Source organism: Lampetra planeri, chromosome 11 (assembly GCF_965212315.1).
Source record: "Lampetra planeri chromosome 11, kcLamPlan1.2.h2, whole genome shotgun sequence".
NCBI lineage: Eukaryota > Metazoa > Chordata > Hyperoartia > Petromyzontiformes > Petromyzontidae > Lampetra > Lampetra planeri.
In genome coordinates, this window is record NC_136117.1 from 7,751,088 (window position 1) to 7,770,124 (window position 19,037).

Consider the following 19,037-nt stretch of genomic DNA (forward strand, 5'->3'; position numbering starts at 1 on the left):
TGTTTTATCTCCTGCCGTGGCAGCTGAATCAATGGTGCACGTTCCTTCATTTCCACCTCCCCTCTTGTGCATCCAGCAGTGTAACTGGGTACAGCACGGCGAGTCGTGGTGGGGTAAAGTGTTGGGTATGCCCACCCTCTACCAGGCGACCTTCCATCAGCAGTGGTGTGAGCAAACATTAGCAGGGCTGCTCCTTTTGCTTTCACTTCAGTGGGGCAATTTAAAGATTATCTGATAATCTGAAGCCAAACGAACATCCCAGGTAACACATTTTCGAGTTGTCTCATCTTACGGCTGTAAAAAAATATTCTACGGGATGAATTTGCATGAAGAGTTCTGCATTCAGATTGCTGCAGAGTTATCACGCTATGGAGTTGTTTTTTTCTAAATGCAGCAGTCCGTCACCTCCCTATCTGAGTTGTTGGCAGTTACAGTTTCCAGATTCAAATTTACCACTTCTCTCACCGTCAATTTACAAATGTCCTGTCTGTTTTCGTAATGGCATATTCATACTTTAACGGGTTTCTTTAATGGAAATTGCAGGCCATTGTGATTTACAGGCTTGTGTGTACCTTGCTTTAAAGCGGTTGTATAAATTGTAAAAAAAAGGAAATCACCTCTATCAGGGATGTCTCCGCAGTGTGAAGGCTGTAAAAAAAGAAGTGAATGAAAGTACATTGTCATTATTTATCCTATTTACCGGAAAGGTGACCTTGACGCCTGCTGCAGTAGCAGCAGCCGATTTGCCGGGCGCTGTGTTTTGATGCGATCAGCGGATTCGCCTGAAGCCACGAAGGGCACCGTTGTGAACGCTTCCATGGCTGCGCAACGAACGGCAGAAAATTGGGCTCCCGATGTATATATAAATATAAATAAATAAAAAGTGAAAACGCGTTCCCACAAGGAAAAAAACACCGAGACTGCTCTCCTTGAAGGAATTGCAGCGATTAATTAATTCCGCCAAAATTAACCGCTCCGTTTGCAAATGGGATGACCTTCAACGACGTTTTAATACGTTCCGGGTGTAATGCGAGGGCAACGCTGCCGGAGGCGCGTCACCGTCAACGCACCGGGCTTGCAACCCAGTGGGCTCTCCGGTTCCATCTCCCGGTGGCGTGATCGTTGAAACAACGATGCAATTTCTTTGTTTAAATCTCCCACCCCCCAAACTGTGGTGTGCCTCTCTGGGCACACCACAGTGAGTCGATCAGCAAGTCGCTTATGGTGGGGTTCAGGTGTGGGGGTCCTGCCACATCTTCCAAGGTGCCTGCTAGTGCGGAAGAGTAGGCCCTTCCGCCAGTTGTGGCTTGAACAAGTTGTGGCTTGAACAAGTAATTTCAGGGCTGCACCCTTTGCCACCTTTATCTTTATTAGAACATGTGTGCTTCTTGTGTTTATATACAGTGATGCTACAATACACACCCGTTTTGCCTTAGGGGCCATCCATTTAGTACGTACGCATGGAGGGGGGTTAACCCAAATGTGTACGCTTGCGTATGGGGGCTCTACTCACAATGTACGTACGCATAGGAAACGGGGGGGGGGGCGGTGAAGCCTCGATAATAATTTGTCTACATTGGCCTTCAAATGAGCCACAGCTCAGTTTCTTCAGCTGTCACACAACAAGTACTGCCGGGAGAAGTGGGACTGTGGGAGAGGCGTCACTTGCATGTCACCGTGCCCCTGACTGCAGCCATCACGCAGCTCAGCGGTGACTTTAACATAGTGTGGCAGCCTGCCCCATGGGTCACACATCCTGCAATCTGGCCTCGCTGCAGACTGCCGCTGGCTCAGGGTTTTAGCTGCCGCAGGCCAGTGTCAAACAACACTAGCGCAGTCACACTAATGAGTCTTCTGACAGTGAGAACAATCAAATGCTGGATGATGATGATGATGATCACGCCAGCGACGCTGTGGATCTTGAGACGACGGCCCAGCAGACTGCAGCTATCACGCTGCTGTGCTTCAGCCTGACACTGACATGCTGACGAAACCCCTATAACGCGTCACCTGTCCGACTGGATTCAGTCGGCGTTTGAACCGAGCGGACACCAGACAAACGTTTTAAAGGTGCGCAAATTAATTCTTGAATGCAGCCGGCGGTGGACTGTTTGCTTAAACACGTTAATAGTATTAATCCTTGATCGTTTCTGCGTGGATTAAATATTGGCTGTTCTATAGGATTCGGGGGAGGGGGGGGGGGTCAGGCGTACGTACGCAGGTGGGGGGGGGGGTGTCAAGTTTCGACAGATTTTTGCGTACCTACTCAATGGATGGGCCCTTATTATATGATAATTTAATTTGTACATCTCCGTTCGAAGGATTGTAGGAATGTAGAGTAGAATGACACTCTACAGGATTATTCTAGTTCGGCATACCTGGTATTCTAGCGACGGTGCCTTATGCCGACAAATCCCTGCTCGAAGCCAGGCTCTGAGTGTTCCGAAAAATATCGCGTGGGATATTGAATACTCTTCATTCTAGAGTTGAAGCTTTCGTGACTGCAAGGATTCATACTCTTAGGTTTTTTCGGTAAAGTCACGTAGGTAAAAAAATAAAATAGTAAATGAAAATAGCTAAATTAATCTTCTTGGTTCTTTCGGTAAAGTCACGTAGAAGGGAAGTAATAAAATAATAAAAATAAAACATAATAAAATAAAATAATTCTCACGACGTTTCGGCTACAACGCAAGCAGCCGTCTTCAGGTGAAGAATGAGATATTACTTCCCTTCTACGTGACTTTACCGAAAGAACCAAGAAGATGAATCCCTGCAGTCACGAAAGCTTTAAATCGAAATTTAACTAAATTAAATCACGACGTTTCGGAGGCAACACAAGTCTCCCTCTTCAGGTGGGATCGTCACAGCCAAATTTACTGTATCAAGTGATGTTGAATCCCAAATTACACTTCAGGGATGGGGGTCGTGGCTGTTCCTGGCATGCACATTGGGCGAGAGCCAGAGTAGAACGCACGATGGATAATTGAAGGCGCTGTCATTACTCACTCGCCTTTTGCCCGTCCATGGATGGGTGTATTGCAGTCAATCTGAAACTTGCAAGCGAAAACCAGACCGCGACGTGATATCCACTGCATCAATGCGAGTGCAATTTGTCGGGGTGCGGTGACACAGACCCATTTCATTTTAAGGTTACAATCCCTTCTTTTAGTTGTTTTCATTTATTTAATTTTATTGATCGTTTTACCCACGTGACTTTACCGATAAAAACCCCAAAGAGTATGAATCCTTGCAGTCACGAAAGCTTCAAATCTAGAATCCCTTCTTCATCATGACGTCCTTTTTACTTTGATGTCTCAACAGCGTTACGGAGATCGCGTGATGACGTGAGGGTTCTGCCTTTGTAGTGAGAGTTGAGTTGACGCCGAGGAGGGGGGGGGGCGCCTCGCCCCCCCCATGTGGAGTGACGTCAGCCGCTAATTATTATTAATGAGGGGGGGGGTGTCCATTTGGAGGACGTCACCTTATAATGATTATTAATGAGGGGGGCTGTTCGATGTGGAGTGACGTCACCTGCTAATGATTATTAACGAGGGGGGGGGGGGGGTCCATGTGGAGGACGTCACCTGTTCATGATTATTAATGAGGGGGGCTGACCGACGTGGATTGACATCACGCGCGGGACACACGGACATGCTTGGCTCATATAGTAGGTACTGTAATTCTGTTCAGGGTTTAAATGTTGTTCATCATTGATTGTGTCACGACCACCCCCTACCACACCGCCCCGTCCCTTTAAGCCAACTCGCACTGCAGAGGCGCATCCATGCAACACACAGAGAGAGAGAGAGAGGCTGCTTCTCTCATCCTCTCAGACAATTCCAGTCCAGTGGCAGCACAACGACTGCGCTAGCTGTCAGCTCCGCAGGCTTTTACCGATGCAGGTGCATCTGCTGCTGCTGCGGTAAGCCTTGTGTCACGCACGCAGGAATTGCAGACTCCCCAGTATCGATGCGGCACCACCCCCCACGTACTCGCTGTCCTTACGCCTGACAATCTCAATGAGTTATTACCACGAGGTTAGCCGCTTGTAGAACGACGGCATCCAAAATAAGAATAAAAAAATGACACGGTTTGTTTGCGAGCAATTTCACTGCGGTTCCACGCCATTTAGCCTTCTCCTGCTGCCGGCGGCGGCGGCGGCTCGAGGCTATCGAGCGTGGCACTGCCGTCTCGCGGCGGTGCCCCCACCCCCTCCCGTGTGGTGGCCTGGCAGTGCACCAGGGCGAAGGGCAGGGGCTGGTCGGTAGCCAACTTCGTAGCCCCCCCTCCCCCCCCCCCCAGAAATACCTCGTGGGGCAAAAGCAGGTGTACGATACGAGCTCACACCTGCGCTCGCGCGTGTGTGTGTTGTGTGTTCGTGTGCGTCTTTGTTGTAGGGAGCTGGTGAGTGTCGTGGTGGTGAGCTTCGTGGCGCAGATACATTCGGGGCTCTTTGACTTAGATTCTCAGCCACGGCTTGCGTCAGTAGGCGATTGTCTGAACCGATTATTGGCCTCCCATAGGTCGACTCGGTCACAAAAGGTAAATATCAAAAACTGCAGAGACAACGGCGGCCTGTTGTGGTACTGGCCTCACCAACCCCTCAAGTGACATGCTGGCCGAACAAAACAGCACTTGCCCCAATAGCCTACGTGGGCTACACGGGGGATATTTGTCTTTGTGCGTGTGCGCGTGTGCGCGCGCGCGCCACTGGGCTGGTTTGACCGGTCCCCCCCCCCCGCTCATTGAAATACGCAAATAACGTGATAAAAATCTCTTCCAAAAACAAAAGAGAAATTCCCAGTTTCTATGTTGAGGTCGAAAGTTCCTCTTATTTTCGAAACTTCCTCTGAATCACGATTGCAGCATCTTTCACTTCAAACTTTAAATATCACTTTCGTAGTGACTTAATCTGCAAATGTTTATTGTTTTAACTTTACAGATCCACACCAATCACAATTTACATTAACGTGCATTTTATGTTATTCCGTGAATTACATCGTTTTAAAGTTTAACTTAGATTTACAGTGTTCAGTACACGATTATTCTCATAATTTTACATGTCCTCTGGTATTGGCTTAAAATAATATTTTTTACAGCCCTTTTTAAATCCACTGCTGGATGAGGCCTCCTCCACGTACTGTGTCCGATTGTGGGGGTTATTTTACCATACTTCACACCCGCTGGTCAGTGGGGATTGGCGAATGGGCGACGACCGACCAGCAACGGTTTAAATATCACTCACCATCGGTTTAAATACCACTCTCCATCGGTTTAATATCACTGACCACTGGTTTAAATATCACTCACCATCGGTTTAAATATCACTCACCATGGGTTTAAATATCACTCACCATCGGTTTAAATACCACTCTCCATCGGTTTAATATCACTGACCACTGGTTTAAATATCACTCAACTCCGGTTTAAATATCACTCACCATCGATGTTAGCCGGGGGAATGAAAATTAAATGAAGTCGCCACCGAGTTGATGGTGCAGTGCGCTAACCACCACACCACCTCTCCGCCTCTGTATTCGTTTATCAAGATGCAGTACAAACATAATCCATTGCTGTGTGAACAACATCATCGTCGTCACGATCGTGTTAGCACATGTCCGAGTCGTTGCCCTTGTCTTCTGCAGAATAGCTGTGTGTCCTCTAGTTTCTCGACAGTGAAAATGATAACAGCGGCATCATTCTTGCCCGTGCAGGTCTTGGTGAAACGATTGTAGCCCTGTGACACCAAGTGAGCACGAAGCCCCCTTTTACAATGCCACACGGTAGACCTCTGCGTGATGCGGCCATGGTGCTGCATAATGGTGAGCTGGTGAGCATACTGGACCCGGCAATCCGGAGATCACCGGTTCATTCTCCTGCTGCGGAAATTGAAACACTGGTGCATATATATATTTTTTAATCCCACACAGCCTCTGTCCACTCAAAGTGTGAATGGGTCAGGTCAACCACAGATCAGGCAACCGTCATGTTACGTGGGGTGGGATGTATAATTCATCAAATCACCAGGGGTGATTCTTTACACCCCGACGGCTGCTGTTGCTGCGACTGATATCACTGCTATTTATGCTGCTGCTACTGCTGCTGCTACTGCTGCTAATGACGACGACGATATTACCACTTTTGATAATCCAGTCACGATAATAAAGTGGATTTCAAAATATAGCTGAGCCATGGGAACGTGCACCGACTTTAGGAGTCAGACCTTTCACGAAACATCGCATGCCGTTATTGCCCCCTAGTGGAAAAACATCATTGGCCCATCGTGAACCGCTTGGTGTCACACTCCACTTAAGATATTCAACTAAAGTTTTTTGTTTGTTATTTTACCAGGCAAGGCTCACTGAGATGTGTAGCTGTTTTCAGAAGCGACCTAGCCACAAATGACAGCTCAACGAAGTGGCTTATCATGTAGAAATGTATAGCAGCCAAATACTCTAAACGCGTGACGTTGATTCTAAATGTAGAGGGGAAAACCGGAGGACCCGGAAAAAAAATGCACACGACCACGGGAAGAGAGACACGCAAACTCTAAATATTATGGCGTCGGGGTCGGGATTTAACCCACGACCTCTTGTATACCAGGCGAGGTAGTTAACATCTTGCAACCGGGGTGCCCTTTAAGGTACTGGCAGTCTTACAGAGAAGACTGTTATAAATGTGCAAATGTATCACATCTTACAGCTTACATAAAAATAATCCATAATTATTTACTGGCTTTTTCACTTTAGGCAAATATTTAAATTTGCCGTGCTAAATAGAAAAAATAAAAGCCCTAATATCATAGTACAACATCGTGTTTTAATGTTATTGCGTAAACGATTATTCGAATGTGAATTGATAGAAAAAATACAGTACTGCGTTAGTTGGATAGCTGGTTGGGCAATGACGACCATAATACTCCAGTCAATGCCGGATTAAACTGGTGCGGGGCCTGTAGCATTATGTTATAAAGGGGCCCTAAATATAAGAAAACATTCATATTAAAACACACAAATGTTTTACTTGCATAGTAAAGTAATTGTATTTTTTAATTTGCTATACAGCCAGATAATATTTGAAATCGTTAACCGTAAACACCCAGTCGTTCATAAAAGTTGAAGGCAGTATAGTACTATCGTAATAGAGCAGTGCAGAATCACTGAACCGGAATTGATAGCTTGAAAGCATTTCGCGTGGGGCCCTTGAAAGTGCAGGACCTGTAGCAAATGTAGCTACTTTTGCTACTAGGATAATCCGGCACTGACTCCAGTTTAATGAAGATGCGGCTGAGCCAGAGAACGGCGGATTTGTTGATCGGGCAAGAGGGAGCAATGGACCACCCCATTGACCAGAGTAATAACAATTTGGCCACGAGAGGGAGTCAAATGACTGACAAAGCATTAACAGGGCCAAACTAGTGTGGCGATGACAATGATGCTGGAACCTCTCTGCATTCTAAATTACCTCGCAATTGCCGAGCAGAGTTGCCACTTGTCCTGGCTTTCCCATCTGCCTTGGTTTTTTTTATTGAGTGTCCCCTGTTTAGGGTAGCTGTCCTAGAACATCTGAAATAAAAGCTCCACTTTTCGTCTGTGGCATAATAACTCATTTGTATAATAGTCCACTCAAGACAGTGCGGTCACATGTAGATCTCCCCTCTTCAGGGGTTGTGAGATATTCTTCTTCTCATTATGTCCTGGTTTTTTTATTCAATCAATTACGATTAGAACGTTTGGCTACGTACGGTGCGAAGGAAGTTGAACATACAGTCGGTGGCATCACTAGGGTTTGTGTCACCCAGTATGGTAACCAGAGGTGTGGACTCGAGTCATGTGACTTGGACTCGAGTCAGACTCGAGTCATGAATTTGATGACTTGCGACTCGACTTGGACTTGCATAACAATGACTTTGTCCCACCTCTGAGATGTGGACTCGAGTCATGTGACTTGGACTCGAGTCAGACTCGAGTCATGAATTTGATGACTTGCGACTCGACTTGGACTTGCATAACAATGACTTTGTCCCACCTATGAGATGTGGACTCGAGTCATGTGACTTGGACTCGAGTCAGACTCGAGTCATGAATTTGATGACTTGCGACTCGACTTGGACTTGCATAACAATGACTTTGTCCCACCTCTGATGGTAACTCGTGGTGTCAACCCCCAAGGACCTCCTCCCGTACCAGACCATACAGAATCCTTAGTAATGCTTGTTGTACTAATGTTACTCGTAAATCGTAATTCCCCTATATCACTGAATGTAATGGCAATAGTAGTGGAGAATAATAGCCATGTTCTGTACTTTTGAGGCATAAGCAATTAGGAAATAACACTTGCTACCAAGGAACACAAATTTTTTTGTGACACAGTAATTATTATTGTTATTATATAATTTTGTATTGAACAAGGGCCAATATCTTAAGGAGAATGGGTGCTTGCCTGCAACGTCTGGCAGCCTGACTGTTGATGAGACACTGCATTCTAGATTTGAAGCTTTCGTGACTGCAAGTATTCATACTCTTAGGTTTTTTCGGTAAAGTCACGTAGGTAAAAATTTAAATTAATCAAAGTAAAATAAAAATTACGACGTTTCGGAGGCAACACAAGCTTCCGTCTTCAGGTGGAACCGTCACAGCACGATTGCTGTATCTTACTTGATACAGCAATCGTGCTGTGACGGTTCCACTTGATTTTACCGAAAAAAAACCTAAGAGAATGAGACACTGCGCCGCTTCTCGGTGGCAGCCCCAACAGTCTGGAACGATATTCCTCTGTACATTCGCAGCATCACCTCAATCGCCTCCTTCAAGAGAGACTTAAAAACTCACCTCTACAATCATGCTTTCCAGCGACTCTGAGCTTGGCTCCGCACCTCTGAGTTGCGTCCACTACGTCTGCAAATTTGCGCGCGTTACAAATTGAACTATTATTATTATTGTACCGCATCAATACTGCTGCAATTATTGAATCTCAGAAGGCCGTAGGTCCGGGTGGGTGGTGTCATGGATACTTTTACATTTGATGCACCGGAGACGACACTGTCGTCTCATACTAAATGTGAATGCGCGTGCTGTCGCCCTCGCTCGTGAGTGCAGTCTGCAAGTTCACGTGCCACCACCGCTGCCGCGAGCTCATCCGACTGGACTGCCAGAGGCAGCGCTCCCAGCTGGGCAGCACCTCCGAGCAGGAACTCGACGAGGTGAGAGAACCGGGCCGTGGGGGAAATGCTGCGGCAGGCATCGCCGGAGCAAGGGGGTGGTTGGAGGTCACGTGGGGTGGTTGGAGGTCACGCGGGGTGGTTCTACCCTGTGACCCTTTCCTCTTAATGCGTCGGCCGTTTTTCTACAGGCCTCCTGGGCTATAACAATAGGTTTTACCCTTTCTGGCAATAACACAGGAGGTGTCAAGATAACAATAACACAGGAGGTGTCAAGGAGGTCTCATAGTGTAAATGCTTTTACCCCGAGCTCTCAATACTCTGATAGTGTGCTGTCTTTGAGTTGTACGCCTTTTGGCGTCATCTGGTCCAACACCATTGGAGACTAGGCTCTAAGAAAAGCTGTCTCGGGTGTGGACCAATCAACTTCAAGGACAGTGCATATCATTATCATTATCAGAGTTGTTTCTTTTTGTTTGCATTTTGACTGCTTGTGTTGTGGTTATTGCAAACATGATGCCTTGTATAAAGGTGTCAGTTTTTGTACCAGTGTCAAGGGTAAAAACCTACTACTATAGGTGTCAAGATGTTAATACACCAAACAGAATTCTCATTCAAGGAATGCTGTCTGCATTAGCCACACGTACTTGTGGTGAACATGCAAACAAAAAAACATGCTCTGATAATTATATATAGCATTGTCTTTGAAACTGATTGGTCCACGCCAGAGACAGCTTTCTTTAGAGCCTAGTCTCAAACAGTGTTAGACCAGAGGGCGCCAAAAGGCGAACAGCACAAAGACAATGCACTATCAGAGGGGGCATTTATATCTTGGGGCGAGCAGCTACAATATGGGACCTTTCCTGGGGCTAGTTTTTAGCTGTCGAGCGAGCGCCGGCGTTCACGGCAGGCTTGCCGAACGGCGCCACCGCCACATCAGCCTCGAGCGTGGAGCGAGCGACGTGGTTTCACGCTCCTCCTTGCTCGCTCCTCCTCGCTCTCCGTATAACCCGCTCGCTCCTCGTGTTCCTCACGCCCACTGTTCCTCACTCCACCTCACTCCACCTTGGCCGCCACCTCCTCATCACCGCCCCCTCCTCCCCTCCCCCCCCCCTTCATTACCTGAGACTTGGCAACTGTGGACTAAAGCAAGTTGTTACGAGTGGCAGCGTGATTGGGGAGTGGTGGATGTCGTGTGCCGTGTTGGCCTTCACGGGTGCTACTTGCTAACAGCACTTTCCCCAAAATACTGTAATACTCTACATATCAAAACAAGCTAAATCATTGTTCCTCACTCGTTTTCAGAGTGGGGGGGGGGGGGGGCCCACTTTCGCCGATAAGACATCGGTGTGAGGGCCGCGACACCGCTTGCAAGGGGGAGGGGTGTTGTCACATGTTGTGCATTGCCAGGGGCTGTACGTCAGGGGCCGCATTAAAGGCCACCACCAGGGGCTCACAGTGGCCCGGCCGTGTCATGAAGAACACTGTGGTAGGAGAACCGGGCGGTGGGAAATGCCGAGGCAGACATCACTGGAGTGGCCTTGGGGGGGGGGGGGGCACAGCCACGCTCTGGAGGTTGGGGTGGGGGTGTCCGACTCACGAAGGGTTCCCGCTGGTTATTGGTTACATTGCGGATCGGATCGGTTACTTGATAGTTTCCTTTCATTGGTTCAGTATCCATACGAACATTTTCGATCACATATTCTGAACGTACACCAGAACACACAATGGACGCGTGCGTGCAGTGAAGGGCGGGTGCGATCATTAATCTGGAGAAAAGCAACAAGTGTGCACACGATTGCCACGGTTTGGCTATGCACCGTGCGAAAGAAGTTGAACACATGTACGCACACAAACATTGGTGGGTCAGCCAAAAGCAATCACAGGCGTTAAGGACAACAATGAAAATGCAACTTTCGTGGCGACGACTTTTAAAGGAGGCGGAAAGGGCAGGGCGCACTGGGGAGTGGTGGCTGTGTGGGCAGGGGGCAGCTTGTAAAGGGCAGGGGGCCACAGAGACTGTGAAGTGGTGCAAGGATGGGAAGGAGGAGTTGAATAATTCAGGAGAATTGTCGAGGCAGTGCCTCCCACACCACCCACCCACCCACCGTGTGTTTCATTGCTTTGCTCTGATCACTGCGCTGGCTCTTGGTGTTAAGAGGCACCTCGCCGGTTTATAGATTTTACAGCGACACGGTGCTTGTAATGGCCTTTGGCCAGGCACGACAGTGTTTGAATCACAGAGGGTCAGGTCTCCTTAAAAGGATGACATAACAAGGTACTGCGAGCCATCCAAAGCCCCAGGTTTTCATTTTAATAGTGATTTTATGGGCTGAGACTTCCCTGGTCGTCGCAAAACTTGGCTGTGGGAAAACACGACCAAATGGAAAGGTTATTTTGTCAAGAAATGTATGTTTTTTTACATTTATATATTATTGTTCCGTAACAAATACAATACGTTCTTTAACCCGCCCAGCTTTCTGTGAAAATGGATGTCAAATTATGTACAGTATAAATATTTTTTGTTATGGCACAGTCCCAGCGTCTTGCGGTAAACTAAAACTACACGCGAGACATTGTGCGGCCACGTAATGCTACGTGTCAGTGAAAATTGTCGCCGCAGTCTCCGAGGGATATCAAGAGGGAGAAGGGGGGGGGGCAACAACAAAAAATCTGAAACAGTTAACAAAACAAACATCCAGCGGCTTTCCTGCCGCAGCGTTATAATTGTGGGAAATTTTGCATCCACGGGACAGGATGCAGATAGCTTGTGGTGCTTGGCTGCAGATTTGCCGATTCTGTCACTCTTGAGATGAGGAGAGGCCTCGGTGCTGAGTGGTGGGGGCCTCCTGCACAGTTCAGCAAGGAACTCCAAATTTCACAGCAGGCGATAGACAGAGGAAGAGGCCCACGAGTGATGGTGTGTCTTAGTTAAAGCCAACTCATTGCATCATCAATGCCAGTGGCAGCAGCAGCAGCAATGGAATCACCATCATTGTCACTGTCGGTAGCAGCAGCAGCAGCATCGTCAACTGATAATTAATTAGTTGAAATAAATAAATGTTACCTGGCTCTTCATTAACCATCATCATCAGCCATGGTCAACCCACTGCTGCATGAAGGCTTCCCCAAGCCGCCGCTGCCGCCACCCCTCGTGATTCTGCGATGTAATAATCAACCTGGCACCTGCACACGAACTGATTTCATGGCTGCATCTCCCCAGTTGACGCGTTCCATTCTTTGTCTGCTACTGTTGCAATTCTTTCCCATCGGCCATCATCATTCTGTATAGTGTCAGTGTCTTGTAAAAGTGATAATGAATCTCAGTGTGCTTTCATCTGCGGAAATAAATGACATCCATCAATCAACAACCACAATCGCACAGGTGTCTCTCGTAAAAGCGATCGGTTGTCTCAACGGGTGCTGCCACCTGGTTCAATAACGCAAACGTAATTACGTTGAGTTAAGGTGACTTTACTCGTAAAGAAGACGTAAAAAAGGACCAGACAGAAACGAACAAAGACCGGTCAAAAAAAATTGTCAGGGCCTAAAAAAAAAATGTATAGAGGCGTGCGACACCTTAGAGCAATGTTCCGACACCGAAACATTTTCAGGATATTTTCTCAAGGCTACACCTACCTGCAGATTTCCGCTCTTCCTGTGTTAATGCCATGCGATTGACGTCCCAAGGCTGCGGCTTCTGCTACGTTTGCAAGACCCCCCCCGCCTCCTGGCCCTTGTCACCCCCAGGGGGGTTGGCTCACCAGAAGGGGGGAGGGGGGGGCAGCACTGGGCGATAAAAACGGATGGGGCTCTCAGGCAGGGATGGACGTTGTTTTTTTTACGCGCAGTGTGAACACTTCTCTTTTTTTTCATTTCCTTCCCCAACCTCCCAGGGCAAGCCAAGCCCGGCTACCGCAACCAGATTTTGTTTGAGTAGGAAAAAAAAAATCCCAGCAAAAGGAACTCTTGCGCACGCTCTATGGGAGTGGTCCTTTGTTAAACTCATCCCTGTTTGTGTTGCCCATCCATCGCTAACTTGAAACTCGTGCGTGCCGGAATCCTCACGCATGGAAACACGTATGAGCCGAGCTTCAATTCTGATTCATGTTCAAAGTGAAATATTGTTCTGGAAAGCCGAGGGGCTGATTTAACTACTACACGTATATTTTATTCATACGTGACGGTACAGGACACGGCATTCTGCCGTATACATGAAATATGCAGAAGCACGGTTTATTGCAGTTTCTGCATTTATTTGTGTTTGGGGTTGACCACAGCGTTCCTGTCAATGTCGGTGTTTTTGCACCTTTGTTTTTGCGTCAAATCATGCTTTGTTGCATGGCTATTGGGTCATGACTTTTGAGGAGTTGTGTTTAAGGCATGGGTTGCAGTAGAAACGGAGCCAAACAAACATTGTTTATTTAGAGATTGTTTTCACAATACGAGCTTAGTTTACTTCTCGCATGCCATTAAGCAAGGACCTGTGTCCATAATATCATTTCTTTTCTGTTAAAAGGAAAGGTTCTGAAAATAGGGGTGGGAAAAAAATCACACTTACACTCGTGCGAGAAAGCATTTGGTTAAGTTGTTATGTCAAGATAAATGAAACTTCATTCATTCCTGTGATGTCCCCCTTACCAACGTGGTGTGACCAGTCAATACGCACGCACCAGCAACGGTGCTTAGACGGTCAGCTGTGCACGGCTCCGAAACCACCGCATGAGCACTGGAACTGCTCACCAGAGTCTGAGTTGATCTGCGCGAATGAAAGAGACGAACATTTACCCCTTGGCTGTGCGCGCATGGCTGATGTGATTACAGTGTTGTGTAGGAGTTCCCGATAGCCACATCTGTCCTGCCACCTGTTGTGCATGATGTCATCCGCTATGGCGTAACAATCTACTGCCAAATATAGCGCTCAGCGGTGACGTATTCTGAAACTGGATTGCATCAACTGCGTTGCACAATTGACTTTGCTCAGGTTTTCAAGGCTGAATTCGAGAACACGTACGCGACTTGAAGACGACATCGCGTTGACTGTTAAGCAAAGTTAGTGGGCTTGGGCAACACGTTCTTCTCAGGGATGGTGACCGGTGCTAGTGGTAAAGTCTAATGATGGAGTGGCAGGCAAAGGAGGGAACGAATCCAAGCGGGTGTAAACCATGCAGATGGGGTTGATGAATTTAGATAATTTCCAGGGGCTGTATGGATTTTTGTAATGCGACACCAAGGCAGATGCCAAAAGGCTTCCGGAGGCCTTCATTCAGCAGTCCATAGATCATTGCTGATATTGATTTGAGATTACATTCTATTAGTGTCACTGATGAAATACGATAAGTGTCTTTTCACTTATATGTATAAGTCTGAAGAGCCATTTAAGCATTTATTACAAGTATGGGGAATACACACAAAATGTGGGAATCGTGGCATTAACATTGGGCTAAGATTGATTATTGTTTATCGACACGGCATCCTTGATACGAGTTCCTCATAGGTTACAGTAAAATAAATTCCACTGCCAAAATAAAAAATAATTGCTTATTTATTTAACTAAGGAACACTGAGCCCCATTCTGTACTTTTGCATGCTACAGTTTTGGCATGGATGAGAGAAAGGCAAAGCTAACTTCTTCATTTTACCATAACTGATCATGGCAAAAATATCACCGTGTGAAAATCCACCAAAACCATTAATAGTATCTATAATTAAGTTATTAGCACATACACACATGTTTTGCACGAACTGTAAATGCATGCGATACGACACATTTTTAAATATGCTACAGCAGTACACTGTGTATCAAAAAATAGTCCCGAGTTCCTTATCAAATGAGAATAGAAGCTGCGCTTATCTTCTGTGTACAGCTCTGAGCCAGTGGTAAAAAAAAAATGTCACGTGTGTTGAACTTCTTCCGCACCGTACGAAGCCGACCGTGCAAACCCGATGGTGGGAGTGAATCTATCCACAGCACAACCACTGTTAGCTTCCCCGCAAAGTGGTGTACTGATTTTGTTTCAACCCGAGGGGTATGATGGGCTGCGTCAACCACCAACCAGAATTTGAACTCGTAACCTCACCACTGCTGAGCCGCTTGGGGCCTTCCATAAATGACGTCACGCGATTTTGCACGATTTTTGACACCCGCCCCCCCTCGTCACAGGGCGTCACAAAAAGTCAGACCCCCCCCCCTCAAATATGACGTCACAAAGCTCTGCCCCCCCCCAAACCATATTTCCATTTTGAAAATAAAACATGCTTCAAATCGCTTTAAACTATTGTCATTGTAGTGCGTATTTAATGTGGCGCTGTACTCTGATGTTGTAGGAGTGTTGTTATGACAATTAGTGTTGTTATAACAATTCTATATTTATTTAAAGTTGCGCATTTTGATGTGACGTCATATTTCTCAACCCCCCCCCCCTCGTCACACATCGTCACAAATGTCTGACCCCCCCCCCCCCTAGGTGTGTGACGTCATTTATGGCCGGCCCCTTGCTCTGTAGATGATCCACCTGGCCAGCGGTAGGGCTGGTCATCATGTACATTGTACACAATCAACATGAAGGGGAGTTGTGGTGTCGTGTTTGACTCACTGCCCTACAAATCCAGTGACCTGAGTTCATTTCCCGGCCTTGGCTGACATCAGCGGCCACATCTGAACTCGTCCTGCCCCTCCTTGATTTTGACAACCTTTGTTGTTGAGTGTGGTGAAGTATGCTCTATATACATATAGTATGTATGTATATGATTGTATAATATACTACGTATATGATGACTGATATTAGTGTTTACAACCCTTTGTCGATCGCGGATTTCGTTTGGCCATAGTTCACTAGGCTGTCAGTGCCAGATTATGATGGGGGGAGGGAATCTAAAAGCCCATGGTGACTCGGTGAAGCTTATCAGGTTTAATGTTGCAAATGACAAGCTTATTAATGTACAGTAACTCGAAACGGCCAATGGACTAATTGAGATTGATTAATTCATCTTATTTATTGTACTACCCAGCGTGCCTTGCAACAGCACGTAATTATATTTTTGTTGTGACAAAAATGAAGGGCAGTTCCTGTAGTTCCCGTAAGCACGGCAACCATTTACATTTGTTTTTCCATTTTCCTATGCGTGGGGGAGGGGGGGGGTGACCATTGTCATTGTCACCATAAGGCGATCATTGTCCGGTAAGAGCTAAAGGCGCAGCCCTGAAATGCCTTACTCACGCCACTGCCGGCAGAAGGACCTCCACTCGAGAGAGCTCTGGAGAGGGAGGGGGGGGTATCTTTTGGCCTACTCTTCACGAGGTGACCAGCCCCTCCCCACCCAGCCATTTTTGGATGCACGACGGACGGACGGACACAATTATCCCCTGTGGGCTGGTTTAACCAGGAGGTTCCTACCAGTATATATATTCATTTTATTAAGTCAAAGAATGTCAAGTGCTACAATGAGCACGATTTTTGGGACTGCAATGGAAAAACCCCTTTCGCAAGGCAAATCGGTTACAGACTGCAGACCTCAACTGGTGGCAAGTCGCATTCCTTGGCTGCCACTTGGCAGCTCATTTGGTCATGAGATCATCGCTCGCTCGCCACATTCCACGGAGCAGTCGCGAGCGGACAGCAAAGGGAATGATGCAATCGCGGGGAAAGCACCGGGCACGGCTACTGCAACCTCGTTTTTTTTAAAAATGTACGCACGTTTGTTGAACTTGCCTGCTTATATTCGTTCAAGTCTTTGACGATTAACTCGACACGGGGTAGCGTTTTTTGTTCTAGATTTGAAGCTTTCGTGACTGCAAGGATTCATATTCTTAGGTTTTGTTCGGTAAAGTCACGTAGGTAAAATGTTTTAATTAATCAAAGTAAAATAAAAAATAAAAAATCACGACGTTTCGGAGGCAACACAAGCTTCCGTCTTCAGGTGGAACCGTCACAGCACGATTGCTGTATTGATACAGCTATCGTATTGATACAGCAATCGTGCTGCGACGGTTCCACCTGAAGACGGAAGCTTGTGTTGCCACCGAAACGTCGTGATTTTTACGAATTTTTTTTATTTTACTTTGATTAATTAAATTTTTTTACCTACGTGCCTTTACCGAAAAAACCTAAAAATAGCGTTTTTGTTGTTTACAGTCGTTTTGGGCCACGTCAGTCAACGCGATAACCTGTGCACTGACTCATCCATTCACTCAGCCATGAATTCATTCACAGGCGTCATTTCCCTGTCCTTTACAAGGGCAAGACTCGGAGCCGTTGTTGGTTGGGGGTCTCCTGCACCTTATAAAAACGTTAAAAGAATAACTATTGGACGATGTGTTAATAGATACATTATTGGAGAGATTTTTAGAAGTATATTTCTTTTATTAATTTGAATGAAAGATATAAAAACAACAACCTTTAATGATATTCGAGTACAGTAATTATAATGATTTATCGCCCTTCTTTCAATCCACTGCTGGATGAAGGTGAACCCACGTCACGTATGATGTCATTGTGGCTATTTGACCGTATTTCACCACTTTTATCAATGAGGTGGAAATGGGGATCATAGACGTGGGAGCATAGAAGTACAGTACGACGATGAAGTTTGCTGCACTGTCTTGGGCTTGGTGTTTGCCGATCCAGGCACTGTAAGTGGCTTAACCCTGCTTCGTTGGCGACATCTGACAAGATTGGGCACATTCCGTGTGTTTTGGTCATTGGCAATCATTCATAACTACTGTAGTTTCTCTCATGTTCACACATACACACCCACCACTGTGCATTGCAAGCTACCCTACACATACACCCAAGAGGGGTGGCCTCCGAATTGCTGATGGGATGTGTAAAAGATACTTGCATATTTTACGTGCAGGAAACATTTGTCTTATGTATATGTTCTCCACAGCGATGCTCATGATTGTTTCGTGTTTTGTATAATATAATTTACGTGTCGAACTAGGACCCATATCTGGCAGGTCCTTGCCTATAATATCTAATAGTTCACCAGCGTTGGTTCGAGCACGCCTGCCTCTGCTGAGGATACACTGCATGTCGAAAGCGGTCCGGAGATTTACTTGTGTTGAAACGATGCTTTCTGAAATTATGCATTCCAAGAAGGCCGTGTGGCTGATGGGATTTTAAACAAATGTATGTGAAGGTACAGATATGTGAAAGAGACACATTGACAAACGTTTTTATCACAGTCAGTCCTCCCACGTGACAGCACCACTCTGCGTGTGTAATGCATGCATGTATGTTGAACTTCTTTTGCACCGTACGTAACCAACCGTGCTCATGGGAGGTGTGGCGGGGGCAACAAACAAAACGCAACACGCGCATAACCTTGTGTTAGATGACCAAGTTTCAAGGTCTTGGCCATGTTATTGTAGATTGCGCTTGGAAAATTAAGACAACTACACACCGGGTTCATCTTTGTTCGGAATCATCAGTACGGTTTATCGGGACAAGTCCTCCCTGATCACTGTGCGGGCGAAAAAAAACTAAAAATATTCTTGAATAACATTGCATTCTAAAATGGAAAATATAAAATCGCCAACTTTTCAGGCAATGGGGCTTGTTCATAGATTATGATTTATGTGCTATTAACAAGGGCCATTGCCCGAAACGTTACCTACTATATATATTTGATGATATTATATATGTACATATATTTATTTATAATAAAAATATGCTTCTAGCTTTGAAGGCTGTCCTATTGACGAATGTGATGTTTGTGTTATTTATGCTTGTGCACTGCTGTCAACGGCAGTATCACCAAATTATTTGTTGAACGGTGGGGACGGCTCGCATCTTCTTTCTGGATGGAAATAAATTTACGAATACTAACATTTTTTTTCGATTTAAAGCTTTCATGACTGCAGGGATTCATCTTC

At 46.3% G+C, this 19,037-nt stretch overlaps 1 protein-coding gene across 1 annotated transcript in view; it reads left to right on the forward strand.

Annotated features, from left to right (window-relative positions):
• LOC144721258 (ras association domain-containing protein 1-like) overlaps positions 1-19,037 on the forward strand; it is an 84,445-nt gene that overhangs the window by 41,143 nt on the left and 24,265 nt on the right. Inside the window, 1 exon segment of the mRNA XM_078598749.1 lies at positions 9,099-9,202. Within this exon segment, the coding sequence (XP_078454875.1) occupies positions 9,099-9,202 (104 nt within the window).